Genomic DNA, 16,066 nt, shown 5'->3' with positions numbered 1-16,066 from the left:
GCAGTGAGAGAGAGAGAGAGAGACAGAGAGAGAGAGAGAGAGAGAGAGAGAGAGAGAGAGAAACGGAGAGAGGCGACTGAGAGAGAGAGAGACAGAGAGAGAGAGACAGAGAGAGAGAGAGAGAGAAAAGGAGAGAGGCGATTGAGAGAGAGAGAGACGGAAAGAGGCGACCGAGAGAGAGAGACAGAGAGAGAGAGACAGAGAGAGAGAGACAGAGAAAAGGAGAGAGGCGACAGAGAGAGAGAGAGACAGAGAGAGAGAGAGAGAGAGAAAAGGAGAGAGGCGACAGAGAGAGAGAGACAGAGAGAGAGAGAGAGACTCAAGGTGTTGAAGGGAGAAGGAGGAAAAGGGAAGTTGAGAGTCTGGAGAGAAAACATGAGTAGGCGGGACATACAGTAAGCAGAAAAACAGGAACAAAGTGATAACATATACCAAAGTACACCTGTACACCTGAGTGCAGCCGCTCCTTCTTTCCCCGGACACAGAGATGATTGAGAAGTTTAGGGAAGAAAATGCAGTGAAACCTGAAAAGACATCAATATTTAACAGACTTGCCGAAATTGACTCTTGTTTTGTTCGGAAGGATTTCGGAGATTAGGGATTTTACACGTTGCTTTTGTTTGGGTTTGGTTTGTTTTTGCCAGTTAAGGGTGTGTATTAGAAGTTGGTCCTGTTTAGAACTCGCAACTTAGCAGCAGCAACTTCACATAAGGACTTTTTGTGTGCCACAAACCCAATGAAGATGTGGTCAGTGACGGTCATCACCCTCCTCCTGTTCTGCTACGGTAAGTACACGGGGAAGCTAACATGGATCTCTGCTTTGATTTCCAGATGCTGATTAGGGGTAGTTCAACATTTAAAGGGCCATTTTATCCATCAGGGTAATCCTAATGGGAGAAATAAACAGTAACACAAAAGCAATAAAAAGGCCAGTAATATATTTGACAGAGAGTGATTTCCTCTCATTTAAAATGAAGAGAGTCCCAGGACACGATGAGGACTCTGGTCATTTTAAATGATAGTGATCAATGGAGAATGCCATTTCATTTTACAGTCTGGCTGATGTAATATTGACTATCATTGTCCAGCTTATATAAATGCTAATTTTGAATGGACTGCTCTGTGATTTTCAACCTTGCGTCTTTCATTTCCACAATAAACTACATGGGCTGTAATACATAACAGTAATACGACCATACTGCTGGTACAACACAACGGTGTTCTATTTTCCTTTATGGTGGCAGAGGTGGGAGAGATGGTGATCATTTCCTTGCATCAAAAATGTGTCCGGCAAGGTTAAGGAAGACGGGGAATTTTTTTGTTTCAGCCACCAGCAGAGACAAAGTCAATCTTTCATAATCTCCATGAGGTTCTTGGTCCAGTGTATATATATTTTTAAAAAAAGTACTTCATGATTAAATTGCAGTTTCTATGAAAATAAACCAGGGTGAATGAGAACAAAGACACAGAACTACCATCTGCCATAAAATGATTACATAGACTTTGCTCCTTTGCCCTGTTTCCCCAACAGGTTGCCTTTCAACCGCCAGTTGGAAAGTATATTTTCGCTCAAGGAACTTTCACAACACACTTCATTGGGACCCAGTGAGCCCAGCCTTATTCCCCGGGGAAAATGTGACCTACAGTGTCCAATACACAAGGTAAGACCCAGAATAGTTATTATTACACCTTTGTAAGAACCACCTTTGTGTCTCTATTTACAGATCCATATGTAGAGGTGGGTCAAAGCAGATAAATGTGTTTAAAGGGTAAACACTCAGTTAGCTCATAGCGTCAGTGTTTGTGGACTGGTAACAAATTAGTGCATTAAGTACAACCCTGGTCACCAGATGGTCTGCGTTTGACTGTGGGGTGCATATACAGCATTGTACTGTTTTAGATGCAACTCAAATCTAGCACAGTGTATTTTACCCGAAGTGTTTTCATTGTAGTTACATATTATGCTGACAAAGACTCTTATCTTATTCAAGGTCTGGTGATTGAATATAGAGCTGCAACTGATGATTTATTTTCATTCAAAAACAAAACAAATAGGCAATGAAAAAAAAAAAAAAAAAAACATTGAAAAAACCTTGAAATACAAACATAAAAGAGGAAAAATAGATAAATAAATACGTAAGAATAAAATGCACTGTCTTGGCAGTATACATCAGCATAAAACAATGTTACAGCTCATGTTCATTACCTGAGCATACACAGTTAAAAATTATATATGAGTGCATAAATGACAATTGTTATGATCATCTTCCTCCTGTTATTTCCCTACCATAGTTAGGTCATCTCTCCATTCCTTAAAACTATTTCTTCTTTCAACTTTTGGGGGGGGGGGATACATAATATTACTGCAGCTACAATATCATAGTTGTGGTCATATGAAGAGAACAAAACCAATATTTAATTGATCCTATTCTAGAAAATCTTTCTTACTGTGTATCATAGATATCCACTCTTATGTAAAAAAAAAAAAACACATAAATTACCCACATTATCGCACTAGTTGACATGTTTCTCAATTATCATGAACATGGACAATGATGTTAATTTGAGCCGTTCTCATGTAAACTGTCCTCCTGCTGTAAATACTCAATAACACACAAAATCACAGACAATAGATTAATGCCTACCTGACTAATATTTGCTAAAAACTACCTTACTATTGAAGGACACTTCTTAGCATCTTTAGGTGTATGTCTTCAGTAGGTTGGGAAAGACAGAATGTATTCCGCTCTTTGAGATTTGCTTTAAGTAACAAAACTGCAGAAAACAGAAGCGTTATTTCTTAAGATATATGAAGACCATGCTGTGTGGAGGCCATTGAGAGGTGCATTTCCTCTGCATCCTCATATCCCTCTCTCTTCTAGAATTTGCTCTATGACTGAAATGCTCAAAAGCTACCATGCAGCTATTAAACTGTGCCACTCTGTTGCTTGGATTCAACTGCCAACAGCCATAAAGCAAGAGTAAGGAGGCTATAGGGGCTGTTAACAGCCATTAGCATGGACTGCACTCTGCTCTCCTTAGTGAAAGGAGAAGGAGCGTTCATGGCTTCCATGTACAATTCTGTTTTTTCGTCTTTTCACTCATCTGTTCAAATGGCTTCAACAAAGTGGAAATGTCATCTCATCTAATTAATCATGACGCATTCACCCAGACAAATGTCAAGCGCCTCCCCTACCCTATTGACTTTTCTCCAGGACGCTGTCACCTGGAATCGCAAGACTGACTTCCAGCATCAAATCAGCTGCAGAGAAAAAAAATCTTTATCCAAGCCCGCTCACTATGAGTTCCTCATTAAAACAATAGCGGTCATTCGTCTCCTTCAAAAGGCAATGATGAATGGGTTTTCTGGCATGGTCGGGGTGATCTTCACGTGGTCATATCACTGTGATCACGTGATGCACAGAGCTGCATCAATGCCTCGATGTTGATAATGGTATTACTATTTTCAGGGAGTTAGACAGCACATTCTGTTTTCATTCAGTACCACTGAAACTTCAGTAATACATCACCATGTCCTTGTCTTTCCAGTATCACAGTTTGATCACACTGTACTGCACTTTTTTCAGTGATGCTGAAGGCCAGTCGTACCAGATAAAAGAGGGCTGTCAGAACATATCTGCTCTGTCCTGCGACCTGACTGCAGAAACCCCATCAGTTGAGGATGTTCACTACTGGGCTCAGGTCTGGGTCAACAGTCGCTGTCTGGGCGTTACCAATCACAAATTTAAACCTATCGCAGACAGTAAGAATCTCCATTCTTGTTCTTACATTTTTATTGTTTCCTCTAAGCCAGATATTATCTAATGCATCACTGAGTCATTCATTCATTCATTCATCGTTGTTTGTGTCCAAAGCTACTTTTGGACCGCCCATCTTGACTATATACACGACGGTGTCATCCTTGCATTTGAATGTCAGCCTGCCCTTGGGGCCAAACGAAGTTTCGGTTGCCAACATCATCACCAACAGCAAAAATGGGCCCTTCAAAACTGAGATTGATTACACCTTGAAAATCACACACCCAGTGTGGGCGGCACAGGTGAGTCTTCCTTATAACAACAGAACATGCTGTACAAAAGTATTTAGTCATGGAATTATACAAGCCACCACACATGGTATGATACAATGCAATAATCAAAACCAAAGATGAGCATATGACAGGTGATCCTTGTATCTCCTAATTTAACACCGAGGATTGGAACCATGTATTTATTCCATATAAGGGGTGTCACAATTTTCCAAATGATTCCATTATGAATTAAAAATCTATCAAAATAGGCCTAAAATTCTAATTCTTGAAATCAAAATGAGGAAATGTGATTCTCCCAGTTTTTTTGTATCCATTCCTGCCCACTTGTGTGTGCTCGAGGAAAAAATATAAGGCACAGAGGTATTTAATTTTCAGAGATCCTTTATCCATTGCTTTGGAAATGGGGTTTACACAAGGGGGGACACACTAAACTGCAAAGAACTGATAAGGTTGCCAGAGATCATTTATTTACTTATTTAGGAAGTGGGTTTACTCAGAGCGGATGTTTTAAGAAACTGAATTTCTATCTCTTGTTGTTAACTGCTGAATCCATGAAGGAGAGCATTTTTTGTTGACCTATAAAAACTTTGTTCCTGATGAAAAATCATTCTACCTTGCCCAACCATAATCTGCACAAAGCCATCAGTATAGTCACTGTTGTTGTACAAACACTCTTGCGATCCTAAATATGATCTTTTTTGAAAAGGATTTGAATGTGAATGACAGTAGGCATAAAACTAATCATCTGTTGATCTTTAAAACTCTAAATGCAGAAGTGTAACAATGGCATAGAAATGTTTAAATGTGAAATGGAATGGGATTGTGGGTTTGGAGAACAGTGACACCCCTTTGACACACACACACACATGCACACATTTATATTCTTTTAAAAAAGGACTAACAGAAAAATCAGCTCCACGTTAGTTATGTATGTTTTCCAATGATGATTGCTGTGTTTACATAGCTCTACTATATATTTTCAATTACAGGAATATGAAACCAAGACTGGCCAGTTTGTTGTTAATTTGAAGAACAACAAAACAGAGTACTGCGGCTACGTGGTCTACAAGCCTTCTATTGAATTGGGTCGCTCAGAGAGTGAGAATGCTACCTTCTGTGTCACACTTCCAGGTGAGGAGGATAAATGCAACCTCTTCTCTTCTTACACAAAGCAGAAGTGTATAATACATTACGATAGGGTCTTTCTTCATAGTGTGAAAATTCCTTGCCGGTTTTAACCAGAAGAAGTTAAATAAATACCTCACTGGAGAAAGCAGTATCGTTTACAAAACTTTTATTTCACTTGAGGCAACAGCGTAACACTCAACAACATCCTACTTGGAAGTTTTCAAGGACCCACCTGCTGCTGAGAAAATGCAAGAATGAACTTGAGATGTGTTTTATTTATATTTTTTTATGTTAAGTAGTTTTGCTCATCTCCTCAAGTGATTGCAGCCACATGAAAACAATGTGGTGGTTAGAAATAAATTGTGTCAGTTTGTTTTAAATCAGTCCCATATTTTTTGCGACCGAATATGCAATAAGCTTCATTGTCACAAAATAACACAGAGGCTGGTTTTGCATTTAAATGAAAAACATTGGCATATTATCTGCATTGTTTACACTGTGAATCCATGTCTCCTGAAATCCCACTTAACTTCTGAATGACAGTAAAATGACATGATGAGCGTTTCCTGGACAAATGCTTTGGCTGTGACCTCTCTCTGCTCTTCTGTCGTCATACTGATGAGACAGGAGATTAGATTACACAGTCTGTGTGCAAAGGTGACATTCTTCTTACCTCAGCATACAATATCTTTAATCTCTACTGCTTAAAATGACCACAACAAATGCAGACAACTACAAGCAACAATATACCTGTATTGAACAAACATGCGTAAAGCAATGGACTCAAAATGGACTCACAGCCATAGCTATCCTATTCCGATGGAAAATCCACTTCTATAGGTTCCTCTGTAGATTTCTGTTTAGATAAGCTCTTGAAACCATTCCTGAGAGCTAAATATGTGTACTGGTACATATTCAACAGTCGTTGGCCACAGGCATGCCTCAGCATGTGTGTCACAATGGGGATTTTTACAACACTCTGTTTTAAAGCACTTGAGGGTATAGGAAGTTGCATATGTGTTGTTTTTTCCTGGAAGAATAAATGACACCAAGTCTCTTCTCCCTCAGCGGCTCCTCTGAGGCCTCTGCCATGGCTTCTCACCAGTGCTACTCTTCTGGCGGCCATAGTCATCGCAGTGGGTGTGTGTATGTGCAACTATGTGAAGGCTGGAAAGGAAAAGAGCATGCCACAGCGATTGGTAAGACTATTCTTTCTTGATTGTCCTTTGGTGTGTCTGGGTCACAACAAGGAAACGTTGCCTTACTGGAATGTCAGACACATTTGGCACATTGAGTACTGTATTCCTCATCAGGGTGCTTATGTCACACAGCAACCAGAGAGTAATTAAAGACTCATTAAAGAGAGATTTTGTGGATGTTGTTTTCAGTTTAGTGAAAGAATGTTACGATGACTCACTGTACTTTCAGTGATCTGAACAATTCTATTTGTCTTGTTTTGGCATTTTACAAAGTGAAGAATCTTTGACTCATCTTCAAAAGGTTTCGATAGATCTTATGGGACTGGGTAATATGGCCTACAAATAATGTGGTGATACTTTTAGGCTATATCTTCAGCTCTTCATAAATGCTCAAATTGACTGACAGTTTAATTATTTTTATATCTATGTATGTATTTATGTATATGTATATTATCTATATTTTTATAATGACTAAGTGAGTAAAGGCAAGTATAAGAAAATTGTAAATTGGGTAAATCCAGAAAATGACATCACCATACTGTAACCGTCAAAACCAGGAAAAGTGAAAACCCTTACATATGTCATATCTTGATATAAATATGTCCAATATCTCAGTCTCGTATCACAATTGATATAATAATGATATTGACGCACCTTAAGATCACATAAAATTTCCATCAATCACATTTGTTCACATTCTAATTTCCGTATATATCCGTTTATATTTTCGAATAAAATGAAAAGCTTGTGTTTTTTCTGCAAAGACAGAGCACTTATTAAATTTTGATGGGTCGGTCTTCCTTATCTTCACAGGTAAACACTCTCAGCACCCGGCCTGTAATACTACAGTCTCCAGATGGAAATCTCATCATTTCCAAACTGGTGATCTGCACTGAAACTGACCAAACAGTTTACGCAACGATCCAGATGAAGCCAAATGTGCCCCCAGTTGGCGTTGGAGGTTATTCTCCCCAGGACATCCTCTGCCAAGCCTGGCAAGACCGCAGTGGCTCCTCTGTGGGCACAGGTGCAGCCAGTCCAGCCCCAAATCCAGAGGACACGAGTGCCCAGTCCTCTGAGATCTACAGCATGGTGGCTGTCCATGTTCCTGCTGAAGAGATGGAAACCAGCAACCTACAATTGTCCACGGGAGGAAGCTGGGATGAAGGCCGAATGAGTTCAAAGGTGACTTCACATGGAGTACCACCATTACCCGCTCCAGATTCTTGTGACAGCGATCAAGCTAGGCCGCTGCTGTTGCACACAGTGTGTGATCCCAATGGACAACTTATGTTACCGTTGCTCAATTTCCAGTTACCAAGGAGCACAGGTGACACCGAGAGAAAACCCCTTTTATCCGACCTCATAGACTCCAAACAGGAGGGGCCAACGTTAGCGTCTTTGCAGAGCTTTGATGGCTCGGAGTGGTCAGACTCTGGGTGTGGTAGCAGTGTAAACACACCAACCCAGCAGTACTGCAACACCCATTACTGCCCATCTCAACCAGTTGCTCCTGATTTTCAACCAGGATGTCAAAACACATCATCATCCAGTGATGCCTCATTTGAATCCGGTTACAAACACAACTGGATGCCTTCAATTCTTGAAGCTGCATCCAAAGACAGTAGTGAATACAGAAAGACTGACTATCCTTGGAACTGGACTGGTGACAAACAGGAGGACGAAGCAGAGGACGTGGAAGACAGGGTTGGAGAGGAAGGATCCAGGAAAATTATTCTGGGAAACTGGGTGCTACAAATTCAAGACTGATGCTCCCCTGTTCAATCTTAAGAAGAAAAAAAGTCCTTTGTTTGTTCATTTGGGACCTCAAATGATGTTAAAGACTGTTAATTGCAAAATACCTTGTTTAAGAAAAAAGAGAGGAGGATGTTGATGGAAGAAGAATAGACTTTTTATTCATCCAACATCGGGGAAATTCACTGAATCACTTAATCACAATCAGAAGTTCAATCGACAATGTACAACTCAATGCAGATGAAGGGCTTTACTGTCTGCTCTGTGGTGCTTTGTTCAGAAACACTTAAACATCCAGATCTATCCTGAACTAAGTCATATTTTACAACTACATTTCATTCCAAGATGTGACACATTATATAGTGCTTTGTTGTAAAACTGGTTTTATTTGTAAATCCAGAAATGTATAAAGTTAAGTATTATTAAATAAGTATAATTAGATATTTCTAATTTGTGAATCTACATTTGAAGAAAAAATGTACTGTGTATCCATTCTAAGTCCTTGTTTACTTTGTGAAGTTATTGGTGATGAAAAAACACATTTTTATAAACAGAAGTTGTATTTAAAAGATGTTAGATTGTTTTATGTTCACAACTGATATAACCTCAGCTTTTCATCTGTTTATGGCACAGATGAGTGACTGTTCTGTGCACAAATGTATCATAGGCAAGCAAAGGGAAGATATCAACTACCAGGTAAGGTTCAAAATGTCCCTTAATCATAGTCCTTCAGAATATCTCAGTATATTCCACATTAACAACAGTGTTTTATATTTTCAGATTGTGTTCAATGTGCACATGACATAAACACAAAGAATAAACCAGTCATGTTTTGTACTTTAAGTGGTATGAATTCAATTCTCAAAATTCAAGTCTGATTTTTCTGCAACAAACAGCGACAACTAACAAAGCTACACATCTGCAGCTGGCTTGATTCTTAATAAGGGCTGAACACTAATCAACAAAAAGTCTTTATCCTGATTTATGAAAGGGACACTTCCAATGAGTGTCACTTGACAGAAACAAAAGAGCAGCACAACATTTTCAATTTATGCCACGGCAAAAGGTTTCATTTGTGTTAGTGGTAACAAGACGCTATCCTCCAGACAGCTTGTTCAGTTACATTATATCATCCTGATGGGCTGCAGTGACATGAGATTTTTACATCATGTTATCCATCCTGGGAAATATCATAGTTTCACTGTATCATTATCAGTACCTTAGATGAGCGCTAGTTACCCTGTCACATTGTATGAAGAAATGTGATAGTACTACAATTATATTCATCGTAACTGCAATAGTATAGAGGAATTTAACCAAATAAAAACATTTAAGCCAAATATAAAGAAGCCCAGACTGAGGAGTAGTTAAAATAAGGTGGCAAAACACAAAATGTCAATATGAATGAAAACATGGAAACGGGGAATGTGGAGGTGTTTGTAAGATATCCCAATAGTCCAGGTGAGAGACAAGAAAAGAGAGTGTTGAGCTCTTTTTTAGTTGAAAATATCTGTGTCAAGAGTGATGGGCACCCTACTATAAATAAGTCACAAGGAGACAGCAAGAGCATTTGTGTGTCACTATGACGACACATTATTGCAACTTATTACACTCTCTAAATACACAAACCCAATCTGTCACTTTAAAATTACAATGTGGACAGTCAGCCTCAAAGATTAGAAGTGTAAGCAAACCTGATATCTTTGCTGCTAAACAAAGCATTAGCCACATACTGACATCTATTTTCACACATTAACATGTTTCAAATGGGACTAAAATGACTGAGTTTATTATTTTTACATACAGCAACATATTTCAGTGTCATCAACGTTGTATAAAACACATGAGAAAGGCTGCAACTGTACTGTTTTATATTAATATGACTCAAAGTTCATGAACTCACTTTGTTCCCCTCATTGTTTGCTGTTCTTTCAGGGGAAGAAAAATGAGCGTGTAAAACTATATTAGAAGGTGCGGTCATGGCGCAACTTAAGCCATGCCGATAACAGTGAGGTTCTTAACAACCTAAACGCAATCTTTTATACACAGCTGTAAAGTAATAACGTCAGGTGTGTTGAAACTGTGAGTCAGGAGACATGTGAGTCACAAAACAGACATTATGGACAGAGGACAAAGATATCTGTCAGCCAAATGAATGTAAATTAGTTAACCCTAACCCTAACCCTACATATTGTGAGCATTTACTTAATATTCATGTTTGGAGGTTGAGTTGCATCAATAAGATATTAAACATTGAAAAAAAAAGACCCATTTCTGTAAAATGCAATGTCACTCCTTTCTCTTATATCACTTAGATTTTGAAAAATGAATATTATGGAACCTTTCCTCCCAAAACTGATGACCTAGAACTACAGCAGCCAAATCCAAAAGGCTGTAAAGTATTTTGAACTCTGACATCAGCAACGGGACTTACAATACATTGCTTGGTCAAAAACTTCTGTCACTTATTTCCAACAAAAGTAAGTAAATTATGCCAGAATAATAAACTTAAACTTTTTTTGACATAATGAATACATTTTGTACTGTATTCAAAAGGCAATGATCTTACATACTGTGCACAGCCACACACAATAAGGATCCAAGGGAATAAGGTCCAAGATATCACACTTGAGCACCGGCATCCCAAACAGAGCTGTTCACTCAATGAAGTAGGCCAAAACGATAACGCATTTGCATGCCTCTGCACGCAAATCTTGAAGTTGCTTTTCCTGAGATGAGGCAGTGAGTTATGGCCAGAACATTTTCTTGCAGAATATAATGATGTCACAGTGTATATGACTTCTGTCACTATGGATATAGTACAATATCAATAAATGCATGGTAATTATTGCATGAATTCTTCAGTTATGGCAAAAAGTGTGTTTTGTGTTGTCACTGTTACCTGACCTCTGATCTTTGGCCACCAGATTCTAATCAGTTAAACCTTGAGTCATAGTGGACATTTTTACCAAGTTTGAAGAAACTCCTCAATGCGTTCTTGAGATATGGCAGGAAGCCATCAGGTCAGTGATCCTGACCTCGTACCGTAGGCAACCCAAATCTAACCCGCTCATTGTTGACTCATAGTGGACCTCTAGCAAATTTGACGAATTCCCTCAAGGCATTTGAGATGTGGTATTCATGAGAATATAGCACCATGATATCAAAACAACCTTTGGCCACCAAATTCTAATCAGCTTATCCTTGAGTCCAAGAGAAACTTTGCTCCTGTTTAAGGAAATTCCCTTTAGGTGTTCTTGAGATATTGCATTCACAAGAATGGGAAGTACAAATGAACGTCAAACAGATGGGTGGACAACCTGAAGATATCATGCCTTTGAGATTATGCTCTATAGAGTATGGTTGCACAATTTCAAGGAAAGATAACCCAATCTTTAATCAGGAAGTATCCCACAGACACAGAGCAGTGTTGAAACCTGAGGGGGATTTACCTTTCCTTTCTATTCCTTTCTGAGCAGCTAGAAGAGGAAGTGGTTCCCACAATAAACTGTCCAACACTGAGAGGGAAACAGTGGCTATCTGCATCCATGGGACGTTTTCCAAGAGATAATACAAGCCTTGGGTGGATCTCTGGTTAATACCCATTGTGTGCTCAGTTATGCAACTGCTACAAGACACCCTAATGGAATATTTTACAGTAGAAACCTGACCTGTATATAGGTAAGAGGGAAGAATAGATATATTTTGTTTTAAAATAATATTAGCTTTGAAGAAGCCAATCACAATTACAGTCAAATGTGAACATAAAATATCAATAAGCATTATTTATAAAAAGGTTTGGCTATCATTGTATTTCTATATTGTTTACTAGAAATGCCCCAAGACATTCTATGGATCTGTATCAGAGCCAGTCTTATGATAGAATGACAGTATCAGCTAAAATCAAGCAGCTCAAAATCCGTTCTTTTCTTTAATGTCCTCTACTGCATTCTGTTCGCTTCAGCCTTCTCTTACAGCACTGCTGTCCTTTACAGCTCTTTAATCTGCTGCATGTGCAGGTAAAAATAAGTGTGTGAATGTGAAAAATTATGTTGGTGCACTGGTGCGAGTGACTAACAGCAAGCTCTGCAAAATGCACAGATTTGCAAAGCTCCAACACTTATTTGCAAAGAGCAGTGTAAAAAATATTCTGATAGCAGCTTCTCATTTTTTAGTTGGGGCTAACTGGTCACCACCAAGTAACTCACTAGTGCTGACAGTCATAAACTCCTGAGCCCTGTTCCACAATGTTGTGATTTAAAAGTCATCCCACCAGAAGGCACAAAAATGTAGCGCGTCCTCTCAGAGCTGCTAGAATGCACAAGTTACTGGTAATTGTGACACGTGTGAAGAAAGGGTACGGCAGTGGTATTTCTTTTCTGTGGGCTGCTGTCGGTGGGTTTCTGTTAAGCAGGCCGTTATTATATGCAATTTCTTAGCTTAGCTTCCTCAGCAAAGTTAGCCAGCTAATTTTGTTACAGACATGTGGTGCGATGTCATCATCCACCGCAACTTTTCAGTGTGAACATCGTCATATCATATGCTGTCCACCATAAGTGGAGTGTTTTGTAGTTGCAAAAACTCCAACAGAGTGAGACGTCCAAATTCAATTTTCAGCTACAGTTTTAAAAACTAAAGATGTTTGAATCAGTTACAAGGATTATATTTAATCAACATTTGGGGAAATATTGGCTCAACTCAGAATCTACAGAATCCCAGTGCAAAAAGCACTCTGTTCTGGACGAAGTCAAAAAGGACTTGATTACGACATCCATAACTTGTATGCTCAATGTTTATATATACTGGATGTTTTTAAGGTAAGATGTGGATCAAAATCCAACTTCAGAGGTCAGAAAATAATTAAATGTGACAAAAGGAACAAACTGTACCGACCGAGTAGAGACAGAGCACAGTTTGCAGGATAGTAGCTAAATGCTAACAAGCTACAGCATGAAAAATGATGGCAGAATTGAATCAATACATCCTGTAGCACAGTATCAACAAGAAACTTTACATTATAAACATGTCAGACACTTGTGATTTATGGCCAGGCTTCTTTATATAAATTACGTGTATCCAAAACCATTGCACTTGCGTAACACAGGAACAGTGGCTAGACCCCTACATGAAAGCAAAGTAGTAATACAGTGTTGTGATTCAACCTTCACCTTCATAGCTTTTTTCTTGAATGAAAAGAAGTTTTACTTTCACAGTCTGCTGCCATGCCAACAATAAAGGCAGGTCAACATGGTTTAGAGGGTCTTCTGTGTTCAGTGACTGCACTGTAACTTTTACAGGATCAGGGACATTTCTGCTCAAATGTTAGAAAACAGAAACAGCAGAAGGCTGCTAAATTTTCTCATGTTGTTCCGTGCAAACCGGTATAAACCAGTACAGGAATGTTGCACATTATATTCCATAGCTGTTAGGCATTCTGTGACCCTCTCTTCAAAGCTCAAGCATGGCAATGAACATGATTCCTCAGATCTACTATGTGAGATCCAGTCAGCTATGCTGCCATTGACACATGAGTGGGCTCGGCGCTTGAAGTGGAAACAGGGCTGATAGAGGAGCAGAGGCAAAAGTAGGCATTGTAATTGATGATTTAACAAGAGCGGAGAGCTGAAACTGGCAACATACCAGCAAAGTTTGCTGTTGCGGCTAACACAAAAAAAACTGCGGTGAAATGAATATGTGAAATGGCTCATGTTAGTGGGAGTGAGTGGGAGGCACAGAGACAAAGAAATTGGGTTAGAGCCAGTGAAGAAAAACAGTGCATTTGTGGTGGCAGCGGCCGCAGTGGCAAGGGGGGGGGGGGTGAAACTCAAAACTATCTTTCTTGACAATCGCTTTAAGATTTTGCCTACATTACATAGTGTTGCTTTAATCCACCTTGATGCATGCACACTGGCTTGCCGCCGCTTTTTGTTTCTCTCCCTTTTCTGCTCTCTCTCTACCAGCAGCATTATCTGCCCCATCAGCAGTCTATGTAAGAAAAACCACAACACGCATTCAGGATTTTTTCACCCATGACTTCCTTGTCGTAACAGCAGGTGAGCCACATTTTGAGGAAGCATCACAACAACAAAGTGCACTTTCAAGTTTGTACATAACGTCAGTAGCCCCACATCATATAAGAGAGGTTGTATCAAAATCAGCACACTTACAGGAGGAAAGCAATTCTCTCTCCCTCTCTCTACAGAGCATGTGTGATTGACAGTACACTGGAGCAGTGGAGGCGAGGGCAGATCATCAACTAGTGAATCAATTGCGGATGGCATCGTTATCATGGACGGACTTGACTAGTATAAGATACTAAAATGGGTCATCAAATATACTTGGGCAGCCATTTAAAGTACCTGGGAGGTCTATCCAAGTGAAGTCCAAGTGAGGGAAACTCAAACATTTGGGATGTCTCCAAGTGACTCACAGAGGATGAGAAAACCTGGAACACAAATAAGGATTCCAAATCTAAACACACTGCAGGGAGAAGGAGAGGGTGTTTTCATGGTGAGAGGGGATTTCTGGTGGAGACATGGCACAGGGCATGTTGTCCAGCTTTTCATCCTGTTTTTTTCCCCCCCTTATCTTCCCATCTGGTTCTTCTTTGGACAGGTGTCTAAAAAAGCAGCTTTTACTTGGCTGGCAGCACTGACACGTTTTTTTTCTGTCTGTCTTTCTCCTCTTTCAACTCTCCAAGTCCCGAGGAGATCGAATGGGAGATTGCCGGGCAAACCCTCTTGAGTGCCACAGGCATGATGGAGCTTTGAAAGTGGAATTGTAGTTTGCTGAACCCAATGCTACTGCTCAAATAGAATTTCAATCACAGCCGAGGGTGTGCACTTGCCTTGGATCAATGGATATATTGATGGCCACTTAAGTCATTTCTAGCACTGAGAGCACATGGGAGGAAACTAACTTTGGCTCTTGAGTGGGGAAATCCTTTTTTTTTTAATCACTGCCAGAAAAGTTAAATGCTGGGTAAAAACCAGATGAGCAAACTTTAATTCTTTCTTCACTCGGATTAAAAAAGTGTTCCTGAAACTTGATATACGCCCTTGAGTTTCCTTGATATACAAAGTCACATTAATGTTTAACGGCTCCTTTGAGGTTTAAACTCCAAAGTGGTCTTCACAAAGGCTTTTCTCTTGGCGTATACACAGTTATTATAGCCTAATTCATCATATTCACTATATAAGGCAAAGTTCCAACCAGGCGAGATGGAGAAAAGAAAAAAAAATCCTTTAAAGAAATTACACCCCTTCAGAAAATGTTTGAAGATGCAGCGAGAAGTTAACAAGGATGAGTTTGGGTGTCTTAGTCATAAAGCTATCTATAATTTCCAAACTTCCCTTTTCTGATAAGGTGCATGGAGTTGTTCGGGTTCCTTGAAATGTGTGCAGGCTTCACTGCTAATGACTCTGCACTCTGATCTTTAAGTCTGATATGCCACCATGAAGTAACTTCATGACCATTTCTCGTTTACTCTCAAGAGATAATGGAAAGAAAAAGTGTGGTGACTGAGGGACTGCCAAAGAACGGCCTGTTTTATGTTTCCACAGTAGAGGGCTGGGATAAGTTGTAAGTTCAGAGTCCATTGCAGGATAATTAGGAAATGCTCCAAGCAAGAGTGGGAACAATCACTTGGAACATGTAAGGCTGAGGGAATACACTCAAAAGAAAGATGTTAATTTGACTTAACTTAAACGTACTGCAACTTTTAACAGGTGATTAAATATTCTCAGTTTAATATTGATGTTTCTGACTTACATAAGCAAACAAGACCATCAGTGAGATGTACTGTTATTTCTGTACATTCATTATGGTTATTATTAAGTCAGCCATGTTCTGACTTATCCAGGTCAGATAAGTCATTAAATTAAAAGTATCTTTCAAGGCGGAGTGTTCAGGGGTCTCGCCGCTTCAGGAAAGT

The 16,066-nt window shown here is 39.4% G+C and overlaps 1 protein-coding gene and 1 long non-coding RNA gene across 9 annotated transcripts in view; one reads left to right on the top strand and one right to left on the bottom strand.

The window, feature by feature from the left end:
- LOC119005997 overlaps positions 1 to 16,066 on the bottom strand; it is a 131,509-nt gene that overhangs the window by 90,770 nt on the left and 24,673 nt on the right. The gene's annotated exons all lie outside the window — the stretch shown is intronic.
- ifnlr1 (interferon lambda receptor 1) lies at positions 332 to 8,976 on the top strand. Its single transcript, XM_037074262.1, has 7 exons — positions 332 to 785; positions 1,532 to 1,661; positions 3,588 to 3,763; positions 3,876 to 4,060; positions 5,041 to 5,182; positions 6,248 to 6,378; positions 7,192 to 8,976. Exons 1-7 carry the CDS (start codon positions 737 to 739, stop codon positions 8,146 to 8,148), a joined length of 1,770 nt encoding a protein of 589 aa, XP_036930157.1. The 5' UTR covers positions 332 to 736; the 3' UTR covers positions 8,149 to 8,976.

The sequence above is a fragment of the Acanthopagrus latus genome, chromosome 17 (genome assembly GCF_904848185.1).
Source record: "Acanthopagrus latus isolate v.2019 chromosome 17, fAcaLat1.1, whole genome shotgun sequence".
In the NCBI taxonomy this organism is placed as follows: Eukaryota; Metazoa; Chordata; class Actinopteri; order Spariformes; family Sparidae; genus Acanthopagrus; species Acanthopagrus latus.
Note: the sequence above shows the minus strand (reverse complement) of the source record. Positions and strands in the feature narration are given on the sequence as shown.

Bases quoted from the DNA above. Each gene is read 5' to 3' on its own strand.
- ifnlr1 (XM_037074262.1), top strand. From the start codon at position 737: ATGAAGATGTGGTCAGTGACGGTCATCACCCTCCTCCTGTTCTGCTAC. The intron at 786-1,531 runs GTAAGTACACGG...TTTCCCCAACAG, and splicing joins CCTCCTCCTGTTCTGCTACG to GTTGCCTTTCAACCGCCAGT. The intron at 3,764-3,875 runs GTAAGAATCTCC...TTGTGTCCAAAG, and splicing joins ATTTAAACCTATCGCAGACA to CTACTTTTGGACCGCCCATC.